We start from the raw sequence: 15,461 nt of genomic DNA, 5'->3' as shown, positions 1-15,461 counted from the left end.
AGTAGTCTTGACCATCCCGGACCCGCTCAAGGAGGTGTAACTTGGACCTGCTACGCTGGTCTAGTGGTTGTGGGGCTCGAATGATGACCCACAGATTGCGGGATCGAATCCTGGCGGCGGCGTCCGCATTTTCGATGAAGGCGGAAATGCTAGACCCCCGTGTACTTAAATTAAGGTGCACGTTAAAGAACTTTAAGTGGTCCAAATTTCCGGAGCCCCCCCACTATGGTGTCATTCATGCTCATATCATGGTTTTTGAACGTAAAACCCCAACAATAACAAAAAAAAAGCGGCAGCGGGCCTGGTGAAGCCACTGGTTACCCGTGGTCACAAACGCTACATTGTCGCAACTTGGTGCTGCGCATCGGGTTGCGACAATGTAGTAAAGGAAGAAAAGAGAGATTGACCTTATTTTTAGGTCTGGTGGTCTCATGCCGTCCATTTCCCACAGGGTGGGCGCCCTTCCAAGCGACTATATACTTCGCTCTGCCGAGCACCAGGCCGGAAGTGCGCTTGTACCTAATTCACCAGTAGCTACCCGGCGGCAGCAACTCTCTGCCTCCCACAGAAGCGGCGGATGCTCGACTATTTCACCAAGGCTGCAGTGAGTTAAGGTGCGCCCAGGGGCCTAATGCTCTGGGGCATAAGATTACAGAATCTTATGGGGACAATTTTAGAAATGAGTAACCTTGAACAACCGAGTGCCAGGTCGGCGTACTCCTCTATCCTTTAGGAAAAACAGGTGGGTTTCTGGTCAACACCGGGGAATCGAACCCGGTACCTACCGCATTGGAAGCGGACGCTCAACTTTGTAGTCAACGCGTCTCTGGCTACCACGTTGTAGCGGTTTGTATCGTTTGTATAGTTTGTGACGATGTAGCATTTGTGACGATGCAGTGTTTGTGTAGCCAAAGAGGAGGCGTTGGTGTAGCGTTTGTCACAACTGTCGAAACCTGGTGCATAGCAGTGCTAGAGGGGAGACGCGACGCGAAGGAACGAAGGGTACTTACACTGCTGCGCACCGATTTTCACGACCGTCGAGATCAACGTAGCGTCTGTGACTGGAGTTACTGTATGCTACCTTTAGGTAGCAGAGTTACGCGTCGGTCTTCCAAATGCCGCTAGCAACCGAGCATTGCGAAGCTTATGCTCGACCGACTTTTTGTATTTCGCTACGCCGTGGCTGCAGCCAAGTGGATTGACACTAGTCATCACCAGTCAAGTTTCTCGTAGGTCGGCAACACGACAGTAATGTCAATCGGTGACACACTGGGCATGTAGCCTGCAAAAGACTGCGGCTTCGCCCCATATCTGTGGTTGCTAGGCGGACCTATGCGCAACTCTATACAGCAACTCTATCTGTGACCAACGCTTGCGCCCAACATCGGCGGTGTCACGCGTTCGACGCCAGTGAGCCCGCTCAACACCCTGTCGAAAATTCGGCCCACGACCCCTCTTCCAACACAATCAGAGGGTGTTGCCTCTTAACTGTACTACGGCACACGCAGACAAGCAACTAATAGCGTAAGTAGGTACGCGCTCTAATATGGGTGAGAAAGATGGGTGAGACGCGTGACACCTGGCAAGCGCCGGAGCAAGTGCACCCTACGCGAGCCCTGTCCTACGAAGCACTTGAGGCGAACGCTGCGTAACCCGCCGCACAGCCGGCGCAACGGAATGGAGAGAGCTTGCGGCGAGGGGGATGTGACCTCGAGATTGTAGATATTCGCGGTCCTTTAGCGTATTTTAAGTTATGACATAACTTAATGTCTATTCCATCATATACAACCCGCAGTTTAACCCATTCCAACCCTTAACGTATAGAAGTACTTGTTGCTGGGCTAGTTGGCTCATCGTAATGAGGGAAAAAACTAGACGCCTGAAACACCGAAAGATGGACGAAGAAGCACAGGGAAAGAGCGTCTTAACGTATTCATTTTCGGCGTTTGTGTGCCTTGGTGTACTGCTTAGGTGAGCTTTGTGTTTCGTAGGCTGCCGAAGCCAGGTAGAAAGAAGACCGCGGTTGAGATCGAGGAAGATTTTTAAACTATATATTAAATCCTCCTTCGTTGAGATCTGATCAGTCAGGTGCTGCAACGAGTCCGATTCGATCAGGGTGCCTCGACGCCGGCGTTCCTTCGCACTCACGGTAACAGCGCTACTCTTGACACGGACAAAGGAAGGAAAATGCGACATGGTGACATGGCTTTGCCTTCCTTTGTCCGTGTGGAATGGGAGATAGGCGAAAAAAAAATCATATCTGATGAAAAAAGCTAGTTACCAAAAAGGAATCCATGTTATATGCAGCAGAGACCCACTGGGACATTCTGGTAAAATTGCAGTATCAGGCGTGGGGCTTCTCAGGAAAATTGAACGCCACCCATTAGAAACTCGTGGGGCCCCATTGTAAAATAAGCACTCTGGGAAGCCACGCGGTTTGTAGTGCGACACTGTAATTTTACCAGAAAGGTCAAACAAGTCTCTGCTGTATGGAACCGGGGGTCGTTGTTGGTACTAGCTCTATTCGTCAGGTATGATTTTTTTGTCGTCTATTTCCCATTCAGTCACGACAGGCCATCGCTGTCCCCGACTCGAGATGGTGCTATACGTGCACATGTCCCCAAATCCTGGTCATGCATTCGATACTGAAGTGAATGAACAAAATGAATTACAGTGTGTCCATCGATGGCGACCGGCGGTGACATAAACACAAACGGTAACAAAAATCGCGTGACCTCAGTGACACATGACGTCATCATTGTGGTCATGTGTGGGACGCAATCGACTGAGAACCTGCAATTTATTGAATGAGAGTCTCGTGGGAGACAGGCTTTCGCGTGTTATCTCCTTAGCGTTGCCTAAAGGAGCTGAGGAAGGAGCTTTGTAGGCAGCTCTACGTTTGTGGCCCATTTCAGGAACTTTGTTGTGCGTGTTCTTTCTAACCCTTCGTCACCGTCTGGAATGGTCCAAGGGAAGGCGCATTACGTGATCGCCTAGAAGCGCGTTTGGCATTCAAACGTTGCCAAGTAAGAATTTTCTTCCCGTGTATAATACTCCATGTGTCTCTTACATCTGCTACAGAAGGCTTGTTAGTCCACTATCACGAAATATTTTAACAAAGCTCTAACAGAAAGTGTCCTTCTTTAAAATTTGTCTCGTATCGTTGGTACATCGCGTTCATATGGTTCAGATATATTCACGCTATGCAAGCGTGGTTGTTTGGCGCACAATAAAAAAAAAATCAATAGAGGGAGATCGAAAGCGGGTTTGGAGAGCGGGTCTCCAAGTTCGAAACCGAGCACCACGAAGAAAGTTTATTTGACGCATTTGTTTCTTCATAGATATCCGTCTTACGTGACAGACGGACCGACACGGTTTTCTCGCTGAATCGCTTACGCGTTTAATAGACTGATTTCGTCAAATTAAACGGTAGTTCACTAGTTTCGTGTGTTCATGTGTGTGCATGTGTGTGCGGTGCGTGTGAGCGCGCGCGCGCGTGCGTGAGTGAGTGAGTGAGTGAGTGAGTGAGTGAGTGAGTGAGTGAGTGAGTGAGTGAGTGAGTGAGTGAGTGAGTGAGTGAGTGAGTGAGTGAGTGAGTGAGTGAGTGAGTGAGTGAGTGAGTGAGTGAGTGAGTGAGTGAGTGAGTGAGTGAGTGAGTGAGTGAGTGAGTGAGTGAGTGAGAGCGCGTGCCTGCGTGCGTGCTTCTGTGTGTGTGTGTGTGTGTGAAAACAGACATTTTTGGCAAGGAAGCTTAAAACGCCTTCCTTAGTTAAACTAATAATACCAATTAAATCTTGTATTATTTATATAAACACACTTTATGCACGTTTACTACGAAAAGGCGAGGAGAGTCATCGTAATATTAAAGGTGCTCGAACCGTAGGATTGCCTAATATAATCCAAATACATAAGAAAACGAACCCTGACTATCGAATCAAATATAGAACATATACATAAACAAATATAACGTGCGTACATCTGGATAATACTTCCGTCATTTGCTCTCAAAGTTCGTAATTTGTGTGAAAAAAAAAGCCAATCTGTGCAAACGAACTAAACCAAATTTCTTTTAGTCGTGAGAACACCTCTGAGTTCCCAACGAATCTCAGTTTGTTTTAAAATGTTATTTTGATCATTTTGGGGCGCGTCAGTGTTCTTTTCCACAAACATTCGTCCCAACCCGACCGGATTTTATCAGACGTTCTAAAGCAACCAAGTGTACAGCTGTGCGTTGTATGCACCGGCCGTGGTACAGCAACAAATGCTGGCTTATTTCGCCACAAAGCCACTGCAGGGCAAGTTGGTTGAGGCACATTATGTGGGTGTGGGCGACGCAACATCGGCTTCGGAACAAAATTCAGGAGGGAATGGCAAATGCCATTCTCTCCTGTAAATACGCCCATTGGGCAAAGCGAATAGGTCGAGCCAGTGCCTCCTCTATTTTTCAGTGCCTGGGCGAACGCTCTCCTCGGGCGCTCCCCTCGCCGCTGCCGCGTGGTGGCACTGTGCAAGTAGACTACGGGAAGCTGGCGCTGAACGGCCGCGCGTATCACGAAGCTCACGAATTCGTGTTTGCATCCGAGTTTAATTGCATTTGTGCTTCTTGCAGGCTTTCACAGGTACAGGGGTATGGAAAGAAACGCGAACATAGCTGCACCCTGTTTTTTATCACGCTCTAACCGTGGTGGCAATAAAAAGATGCTAGATGGTCATTTATTGTGTCATGGATGACGTCGTGTTCTCATCAATCATCCTTGAAAATAGATGCGAAACAGCAAAGAATGCAGATGCCGCATGTTCGCGTGTCTTTCCATCCCCGCTGTAAGTATTCCGCAGGCAGACTGTCAGGCCGTGCTGCCGGTTCGATACTTGCACTCGAGTTTGATAATATTCGCGTTTTATTTCCTATTTCAGGATATTGCAACCGCCCCAATGCCTTGGTATGTCATACTGTTGTGTTCCACTCTGTAAATGGAACTGAAAGAAATCACGATTGTCTTTTTTTTATTTCCCTTTATTGATAAAGAAAAAAAATCTCACAGGGTCCCTTGTGCATTCATCTAAGATGACTGAAAGGCGAAAGCCAGCTTCTTTTTCTGCTAGTCAATGTATTGAACATTCCCTGCCTCCCTCCGAGATATTTCTGCGCCTAACGTGGTTTTCTTACAGCCTCAAGGATCGGAGGCAGTGCAAGCTTTGTGCACATCAGCAGAGGCATGCACTGCCTCCGTGATCTACCCATTTTGACCGAGCGAAGATGTAATATGACGACGTTACGTTATGTGGCGTCAGGACGACGTCACAAAATTTTATGACCTGTGACGTCATATGATGATGTCATCACGTAATTATTTTTTGCATCACTCGTGCTGACGCCGTCGACGGTCAATTTTCGCGTTTGATGAGGCATCTAAGGCTTTCGCCTTAATACACTGTTCGGCTGTCGTTCCATGAAATTCCAGCTGCCGCTGGTGTTCGGTAGAGGTGGCTTGCAGTAATTAGGCGGGATAATTGGTCTCCTAATACATCTTCAAACCGTACATCTTACCGTAATACATCAAACCGTAATACATCTTACCGGTACTTACATACGGAGCAGAAACCTGGAGACTTACAAAGAGGGTTCAACTTAAATTGAGGACGACGCAGCGAGCGATGGAAAGGAAAATGATAGGTGTAACCTTAAGAGACAAGAAGAGAGCAGAGTGGGTCAGGGAACAAACGGGGGTTAAGGATATCATAGTTGAAATTAAGAAGAAGAAATGGATATGGGCCGGGCACGTAGCACGTCGGCAGGATAACCGGTGGTCATTAAGGGTAACTGACTGGATTCCAAGAGAGGGCAAACGCGTAAGGGGAAGACAGAAAATTAGGTGGGTAGATGAGATTAAGAAGTTTGTAGGTATAACGTGGCAACAGAAAGCACAGGACCGGGTTGATTGGCGGAACATGGGAGAGGCCTTTGCCCTGCAGTGGGCGTAGACAGGCTGATGATGATGACATCTTCAAACTACACTAGAATATGCAGCCGTCGTTTACGACGCGAAGATTTCATAGAATATAAGAAGCGGCGGCTTACGAAAGATGCAGTAGCGTCACTCTTTGCAGAGTACGCTTCACGTTTGCAGCCCAAGGTAACAACTGAATCAAGCATGGCAAATATCCAAAACGTGACCGTGTTGCGTCCGAACAGTGAACGAATGCATGTAGTACCAGTAGCAACGCTGCCTCGCGATCGCCGCCATGTGCATGCAGCGCTGACATTAGGTCCCGAAGCTGAAGAATCGGAGCCCATGGACACTACATGCGCTACCGGCGAAACAACCGACGTACATTGTCACTGGAAGCAGCTTAATGAAATTTCATGCTATTTAGCGCATGAACTCATAGCTTGCGTATAGTGTGCTACACCAGTAGACAGTAGCACGCATCGGGGAACTTTAGTTTACTAAGGTTGAGCGTTGGGCTAGTTGGTGCAGCATAATCCAAAGGTTTCACAGCGCATACAACGAGGACGAGCAAAGAAGAGACACACACAGCGCTGAGTGTGTCTCTTCTTTGCTCGTCCTCGTTGTATGCGCTGTGAAACCTTTGGGGAACTTTAAGCACCCAAGGTTTCAGTATTAGCTCTTGGCAAATGCTGCTTTCGAAAATCGACTTTCAGACAGTCAATAACCGACTCTCAGTCAAGCGAACGTAACGGTGACAAAACAATTTTCCGCGCATCACTGGCAAGCGCTCTCTGGAATCGGGCTAGCAGACGACGCGCGAGCGTCTCGATCAAATAGCCGCGAAAGACACATGCCTTCGAAATGGGCTGGTTGCCCAGAACGACAAGTGCTTCATGATTCCAGTTTACAAGTTTTCATTATACTTTAAACAACGCGAATACAGCCGAAAACTGAACCATATAGCAGCTTCGAATGCAGCCACGGCATTCGTTACCGCGAGCGACGACGCGACGGCTGGTCTACTACGGTGGCGGCGCCCGGCGGCTAAAAGCCGCACTAACGCAGACGGTCGGTTCTCATTGCGCTCCGCTCCTTCGCCCAGGCACAGAAAAATAGAGGAGGCGCTGGTCGAGCTAATGGCCATGTGTTTTCTTGCCATCCGAAATGAATACCTCAATGAGGGAATAAAATCTGGTACTAAGCAACATCGTTTTAAATATACGAGCTTTTAAAAAAAAGTCACAGGTTTCCTTATGCATTCGCCTAGGACGACCCGAAGGCGAAAGCAATCTTCTTCGTTTTCTTCTCAGTCGATGTATTGATCTTCCCCCGGCCTCGAAGGTCGCGGGATCGAATTCCGGCCGCGGCGGCCGCAGTTTCGATGGAAGCGAGAACGCTTGAGGCTCGTGTACTCAGGTCCACGTTAAACAACCCCAGGCGGTCAAAATTTCCGGAGCCCTCCACTAAGCCGTCCCTCATAATCATATCGGGGCGACGATTCTATGAAATGACGACAACATGCGACGTCATGTTACGTGACGTCCTGATGACATCACATTGTGACGTCATTACTTGATGATTTTTTGCATCAGTCGTGTTGACGCCGCCGACAGTAAATTTTCGCGTTTGATGAGGCATCTAAGGCTTTCGCCTTAATTTGTATTATGCCAGATTCCACGCTACGCGATGAACGTAGGCGAGTTGCAGTAGCCAACGCACTAAGCTGTCACTCAGCGTTCTTTTGTGTTTGGGCACCCAGTATAAAAAGGACAATACAAGAGCTAGTCGCACTGAACAAGAAGGGCACTCACCCTGTAGTGGCCCAAATTGTTGACCACACAGGGTAACTTCACACTGCGGCCCACGATTGCTGTCACGTTTGGCACAGGCTCGGCGAATTCCGGAAGAACGTCGTGATCTAGGGCGGAAGGAAAGAAGAGAAGGAATGAGAAAGCAGCCGTGGGGCTTCCCCTTAGCAGACGCTTTCCACTACAACAAATACTCAACAAGCGGCAAAGGCCGAGCTGCAAACACCGGGCAACGCAAGGCATACAAAACGCACCCCCAGGAAAGAACGCACACACGCGCGCACGAAGTGGTAAACAGTGCACTGATTGAACCTGGAAATCAGCTTGCTTGTCTCCCGCTGGGTAAAAAAGAAATTTAGAAGGGGGAAAAAAAAGCACGCAGTTCTGAAGCACATGTTGAAACCTATGTGAAAAGAAATTTCAGTAAAGTAGGCAATTAAGCGCTATACAACTAATTGCGTGCACTCTTGTTTGTTTTCAGCCCCTGTAACGTGTAAACGGACGTACTGTTTGTTTTCTGTGTACAGGCCTTACGCTATGCTTGCACACAAATAATTATGGCCAGTGTGTCGAATGTAAGCGTCAAATCAGACGGGTGCATACTACGAGACGTGAGCGATGCTTGCAGGACAAAAACTGTTTACTAGATTTGTCTAAGCAATGATGACTTGTGCACGCGCAGAGAAGCATGAAACAGATAATTACATTTAATTGGTTTGGATACTATGGTGGCGTTTACGCGATGGAACAAGAAATCCACAAGATTTGTCACACACAGACGCGCGCGCACGCACGCACGCACACACACACACACACACACACACACACACACACACACACACACACACACACACACACACACACACACACACATATATATATATATATATATATATATATATATATATATATATATATATATATATATATATATATATATATATATATATATATATATATACTTTTTTTTCGAAGCCTAATTGTAATTTGTATGCATTATTACGGAGAACGCACGCGCGCAACTGGCGCCATATTGCGGGTCAATTCGCAAAATGATCTTTAGAAAGAGACCTTTCTCTAAACCTTCTTCAATGATCCCCACTGTTTCCAAGCACGGCACTGAAATCTTAACCTTTGTGACGAAATCAGCTTTAAAAATCGAGCACACTTTTTTCCCGTGGCCAATTGAGGGACTGATCGTTGGGCTTTGAGCAATAGGGACGGCTTACCGCATTCCCGTAGTAGAGTGCACAGTGCTCTAGATAATCTCTATTTTTCCTAAGCACAAAATTATAAGTGAAATTGTACGCTTAGCATAGATCTGTACATGGGTTTAATTACCCGTTTCCGATAGACTGCAACGTGTGCAATTGATAGGCACAAGTTTTTTCGCATATATTTCTTACGGCATAGGAAGCAAATATTAAGCAATAATAACTTTGTCAACACCATTCATACGCAGATCGATGGAAGGGGAGGCTAGGAATTGTCTCCCCCAGAAGACACCGCGCCAAAGCGAGTCAGGCATAGCTGCTCTTGCTCACTTTACAAGAACATACGGACCTATTTCAGCTGCGTTCTACGTATGCTGTACAAACAAACACAAGCGAATGAAATCAATTTCACTTTGCTCAATCACGGGTGCACTTATACGGCCGTATAATTTCTGGTGGATCGTAGGGACGAGTCGTAATGGTTTAGGCCGGCACCCCGTTTCAACAGCCATAATCGCGTTCCACCCAGAGCCGATGAGAGATTCACAGCCGCCCTATGCAGCCGACGTCGTAATGTCAGCAAACCACTGCGTACCGGGGGAAGAAAGACCAGCAATTTTCTTGCGCATGCGCCACTCGGAGTTGGTGGACGCGAACTGGGCACGTGGGACAGAGCGCTGCGCAGGCAAAAGAAAAACAAGCGGCAAATAAAGAGGCGGGCGGGTTGGCGCGCACGTGAGGCGAGTTGGACTAATGCGGCGTGACGAACGGTCCGGTCCGCTCTCTCGCGCGTTCACCGGTTACGTGACTGCTTTGGCGTGTGCCTGGGTCCCGTCGATGCCCGCCTGCCTGACTCGACGACATCGGCACAGTCGTGGGCTGCACAGACGCGCCGCGGCTTGTGCCGCGGGGGGCTGCTGTCGTTGTCGCTGCACCGTCTCTCACGAATAGGGCCACCCTTTACGAGCCTCGAATTTTGCGCTTCTACTTTTGCACAAGTCTTTCGCTGTTACAAGTGCGAACGGCTCGCCGACGAGATTAGTTTTTTTTTTCATTCCCTTTTACGTGTTGCACGTTTATTTCCTCATCTGCCGAGAAGGCAAATATCACGTAGAGTGTATTTTCTTTTATCAGACAATTAAGAAGACATCTACTAGGCAGGTAGCGTTGTGGTGCATTGAATGAAGAATGTAATTTGGAACTGTTGCTGTTGTGCGAAATCCTTACTATTTATTATTACTGCCTTCCGTTCTGGTCATTGCTGCTCTGCTTTTGTCGTAGATGAGTGGTATTAGTGCGGCTGAGAATTGTTTTCAGAAAGAACGCAGTTCTACCAACACACGCGGTATACTGATTTTCCCCAACAAACGCTGCCCAAATCTCATGTGATCACTGTTCGCGGTGTTTGAGAATTGTGGAGGCCAAATCACACACGCCCCGCCACGGTGGTCTAGTGGTTATGGCGCTTGACTGCTGACCCAAAGGCCGCGGGATCGAATCCCGGCCGCGGAGCTGCATTTTCGATGGAGGGGAAAATGTTTCAGGCCCGTGTACTTAGATTTAGGTGCACGTTAAAGAACCCCAGGTGGTCGAAATTTCCGGAGCCCTCCACTAAGGCGTCTCTCATAATCATATCGTGGTTTTGGGACGTTAAACCTCAGATATTATTATATCAAATCACACGCACACACACACACACACACACACACACACACACACACACACACACACACACACAAATTCGGCAGATCCCACGCCGAACACCCTCGTGTACTATATATTAGGCAAGGCCACGGTGCTGCCCGTTCCTTTTGCTAGTGAGTTCAAATGTTCACGCAGCATGTCGTTTAGACAAGTTCGTATTTGTCTTACATGCGTTTTTCAACAGCTCAAGGGGATCTCATAAACGACATTCGTCTTGCCGGGCACGAAGTGGTTCCACGGTATTTTGTCACGCGCTCGTCCAAATTCATCACTACAATTTACGCATCCGCAGAAGGCTACCTGTTTTCTGGGCGCTCGAAACACAACCACGATGGTGACTTGCCCTGTCGACTTGCTGATATTCCGCGATACATTGCGGTCACTATAAATGACAGATTTCGGGCGCGCAATTTTACTAGGTCTATCTATAGAACCCTGGACATATCGACAAGGATATGTTCAAATCAAATCTTTATTTCCACCGTGTACTTTACAGATGGAGGACAACGGAAAGAAAGCTGCCTATAGGCGGCTTGACTAGTCCGTAGCCCGTAATGTATGGCGTGTGGCCAACAGCAAAGAAAAACAGTCACTTAACAAGTCAAAACATATTATCAGTGCAGAATAAAAGTAATACACAACGGCCTGAAAAAAAATGCAAAGAAAAAAAAATACAATACAATACAACGCCAGGATAAACGAAATTAGCTTTCTTCTACAAACATCGATCTAAGTTTTGCTAAGGAACAACCAAGCAAATCATAATTAATTAACTGAAAATGGTTTAGCAACGATGGTAAAGAATAACACAACACAACACAAGAGGACATTGTGTACATACACGCTTGACTTAAAACTTTTTCAGAACGAATACACCGTACAGAAGTGCTGATTTCGGCTATTTCATCTAATCTTGCTCATAAATTGCGCAGACGGCAAAACAAGGGAAGGACGACAACCCGAGGCTGTGCCGTCTGCATTTCGGGGTCTTGTTGTCGATAAGTTTCTCCTGTTGGGGATCGTAAACGAATTAGCTGCGTATGCATGCCGCTAGCCTCAGCATACTGCTACATGACATTTGGCCGCAGGTGGAAGAGAAGAACGACGTTGACCTGAAACCTGAGCGGCTCCTTAAACTTATTCTTAGCTTTGATCTATCTTTATATCTCCCCCATCCCTTCCCCCAGTGTAGGGTAGCATACCGGTCCTTCTAGACTGGTTAACATCCCTGCCTTTCCTTTCTCTCCTTCTCCTCCTCCCTTGATATAATTTTACGAAACCACAAAATTCTTGGCCAATAGGTCACAGTGGCTACTGTGACAAGGTGGACAAGACCGTGAACAAGCTAAGACTTCCGCCATCATCGCTGATCCTCCTACTACAATTATGCAAGTCATTAAGTCATACTATTTTCACTTCAGTATTTTCCCCAGCAAGGAAACGACATGAGAGGACGGCAAAATATTAGCCTATACTTATTTCGAGGCATGCTGGTTGGAGAGCGGAGAAAACATTGAAAGCGTTGTTGTACGTTTTACGGACATTTGGTCATAGCGACAAACTTCAACCTGTGTCGCATTCTCCTTTCTTTTTTTTTCTTCCTTTTCTGTTTTCGGAAACGTCTGCGTTTCTATGCTTGTTTATTGCCTTTACCGATTTCCCCAGCACAGGGTAGCCAGCCGATCTAAGAGCTGGCTAACCTCTCTGTCTTTTTGTCTATTGCTCCCTCCGCTACTCCTACTTGTTGTAAGCACTAATCTATATCACTCTGCAAGTACAGACATCGTTGCATATCCAAGGTAGTTGTGTTAATGCCAGTGCCACTTAGTCAAATCCAGAGGACCTCTGGATCGCCCTCCATAGGATGGAACCTTGCGTTGTTTCATTACGGAATAGTGTTCTTCTGCGTGCCTCGCTTCGATACTATTGTTCCCGTTTATAACTCTGACTTCTTGTCTATCATGATTCACACTAGTTCTATTGGCTGCTCGTTTTACGTCACACGGTGTACACGGCACTAGCTACCGCCGCATGTCGTCAGAAGCGCTACAGCAAACACCTACCGCTCGCAGCACTCCGTGTTTACCCAGGAAACTTGGTTGGCGGAGCTAGACAGCCTCTGCAATCTGCTAAATGATATTGATTTAGACAGCCTTGAGCCTCAGGCTTTCTTCTTTTTTTCTCGCACAAGCCAGCAAAAGACTCTTGGCGGAAAATGACCGATAACCTACACTTCTACTTGTGTTGATTTGGGGGCGCAGACGTTAATCATGTTTCGACATGTTGCTGCAGTTTCCGATAATATTGTAAGTTTACCGAGTCTAGTGGCGCGACAGGAGATTTCTTCCGCTGAGAAATAACGTGCGTGGCTGGGTCGTTTCTATAGGGCTGACGCGCTGGAGTTTTGAGTACTGTGGCGGAGCCTGGTGGCGTGCGCCGAAGTTGCTTGGGTAGTCAAAAATGGACGCCGACCGGCGAGTTACGCAGGTCTCAGTTGCTTTAAGCGTTCTACTTAATTTTGCGCCTAGTTTTCAGGCTCAAAAAGTGCTTAAAACGTACGCAGGAACTTGTCCGCTATGCCTGCAGAGTCTGACATGTTTGACGAGCGATCCCTGCTTCAACAAACCGTGCCAAAAGCAGGTGGTCTGGGCGACGGCTCTGAGCAGCGCGCGGTCCCGAAGCGCGGTCGCCACCGTTATTGTTGCGTGGTTAATTGCCTCGAACATGGGGGTAAGGATCCTAATGTGCGGTTTTACTGGTTCCCCTGAAAGCCGTGCGAAGTGGAGCGACGGAACCGCTGGATACGTGCCGTCCGACGCGTGAAGTGAGTACGCGAGCAAAACGTGGTTTGCAACGTAACGTGCTGATTACTTTTCGTACGCGCGTGCACGCGTTTATATATGTATATATTCCCTGTGTGCAGTCCAGACGGCACGCCGTGGCTGCCGACGGCGATCACGAGGATATGCAGCCGACATTTTGTGCGAAACGAGAAAAACGATGCCATGAGTCACCCTGCGTATGTGCCTACGATTTTTCCGGCAGCTTACAGCCGGCTGCTTCCAGCGACCGGCTGTAAACATTGCGCGCCGTCGCTTCTCGACCGCCACCGCACGCTGACAGAATTTGACGAATTCCCTAGAAGCAAATGTTGAAAATTACGACCGTGCATGGGGAAAAAGTGTGTTTGCGACTGAATGCGGCAGAAAACGGCACACGACGCGAATGCGCTCATTCGGGCCGCCGACGGCTAGCCTTCGTCACTGGACCTTTCTTGATTCCGTTTCGTCGTGTAATGCAAATCATGTCGGCTTTCTTAACAGCAATCTTTTCGTTTATGCACTGTCGTTAATCGCGCGAGCATGCCTCGTAAAACTTAACTCGAGTTCAACGTCGTATGAGATTCGCTGCACTTGCGAGTTGCAGCGCGCCGAAATGGTTCCTTCAATCTCCTGCACGTCGTAAACATACTTGACGATGACGAGCTTCTTGCGGTTACGCAGATTGCTTGACCTGAAGAACTCAGCCACGCCAGAAACTGGCCGAGATCCAAAGTGCAGCACAACCGACAGCGGCGGCTCCATTGCGCATCTGAGCTTAGTGCTGCATGCGGCCGCCAGTCTGACTACTCGAAACCAAAGAACTTGTCGTAGGGGGCGCTTTTTAGCACCGTTTTCGCAGCGCCGCCTGGGCAGCCAGTCAGGCCTATATACAAAAAGCATTAAACAAACGAATTCCGTTTGCTTGCTACGCAAGGTGAGGCCAACGACTGCCGGCTGCATTTTTGTCCTGACAGAATTTAACCTGCAGCCAACTCAAGGAAGCAAAAGATAAAACGTTCATCATGACAGACGATTTCAATACGTTAGACTTGTACGTGGAAGGTTTCATATGTCTGTGTGTTGCTCGAAATATGCCTATGAAGTACTGAAACGTTTTTTTTTCGAAACCTCCGTTTCATATAACGGAGTGTTGTCACATAGCTCATGTATGTATATCGCACTGTAAATAGGTGTTTGCTACTGCGACACTGGATGATAAGCGAAATACTACGGAGTCTTTTCACTTACTCTGCGATTCGGATACTGCGGGAATCCTATTGGCTGCTTAAGATGATAAAAAAAGAAGAAATGCGCACATAACATGCTGTTATCCGCTGATCCGCTGAGTGCGATGTTGCCATGCAATTCGATGTTGCAACGCTAACACACTTCAATGACAAAGGAATTGCGTACCTCGCTTTTCTAGCCAGTAGTTTCTCGTATTACGCATAGCTTTGTTTTACGGGTATCGAATGAATGAGAAAGAAGTTACAAGAACAAAGCCACGGTTTGTTTTCCGGAACACGTCTTAGGCATTACTGAGGAGAGTGGTTCCGAACCGTGTTGCGCCTGTTCTTCGAGAGCTGTACGCAGGGTTACAAAACTGTTCTCTTCTTTTCCGATGCACTGCAATGCCTGTGCAAATGTCGAGGATTTCACCCGGATGTTCGAGCTGAGATAAGAGAGGAACACACGAGCCGGTGCGAAATAGTAACCGCGAAAAAAATAACGAAAAAAAAAACAGCAGGCGCTCTTCGACAAGCTGGGGAATGCATTACGATGCGCTAAGCTCTTTCCACAGCACTTCTCAGGAGTGCGCCCTCTTCCGAAGGCCACGATTTTCCGGAACACAAACATCCATCCGTCGTCGGGTCGGTTCATCTCGAAACAAATGGTGATGCAATGGACGGTGAAATATTGGGTGCCTGGGAAAAAAATGAAGCAGCGGATTTCTCGGATTGA

General features: G+C 47.7%; 1 protein-coding gene across 1 annotated transcript in view; it reads right to left on the bottom strand.

Annotated features, from left to right (window-relative positions):
• LOC119385944 (lachesin) overlaps positions 1-15,461 on the bottom strand; it is a 356,455-nt gene that overhangs the window by 311,787 nt on the left and 29,207 nt on the right. Inside the window, exon 3 of the mRNA XM_049414168.1 lies at positions 7,763-7,869. Coding sequence (XP_049270125.1) covers positions 7,763-7,869 — 107 coding nt within the window. The remainder of the gene's footprint in view (positions 1-7,762; positions 7,870-15,461) is intronic.

The sequence above is a fragment of the Rhipicephalus sanguineus genome, chromosome 3 (assembly GCF_013339695.2).
Source record: "Rhipicephalus sanguineus isolate Rsan-2018 chromosome 3, BIME_Rsan_1.4, whole genome shotgun sequence".
NCBI classification, from domain to species: Eukaryota; Metazoa; Arthropoda; class Arachnida; order Ixodida; family Ixodidae; genus Rhipicephalus; species Rhipicephalus sanguineus.
The sequence above is the reverse complement of the archived record's forward strand: the minus strand, read 5'-3'. Positions and strand labels throughout refer to the sequence as shown.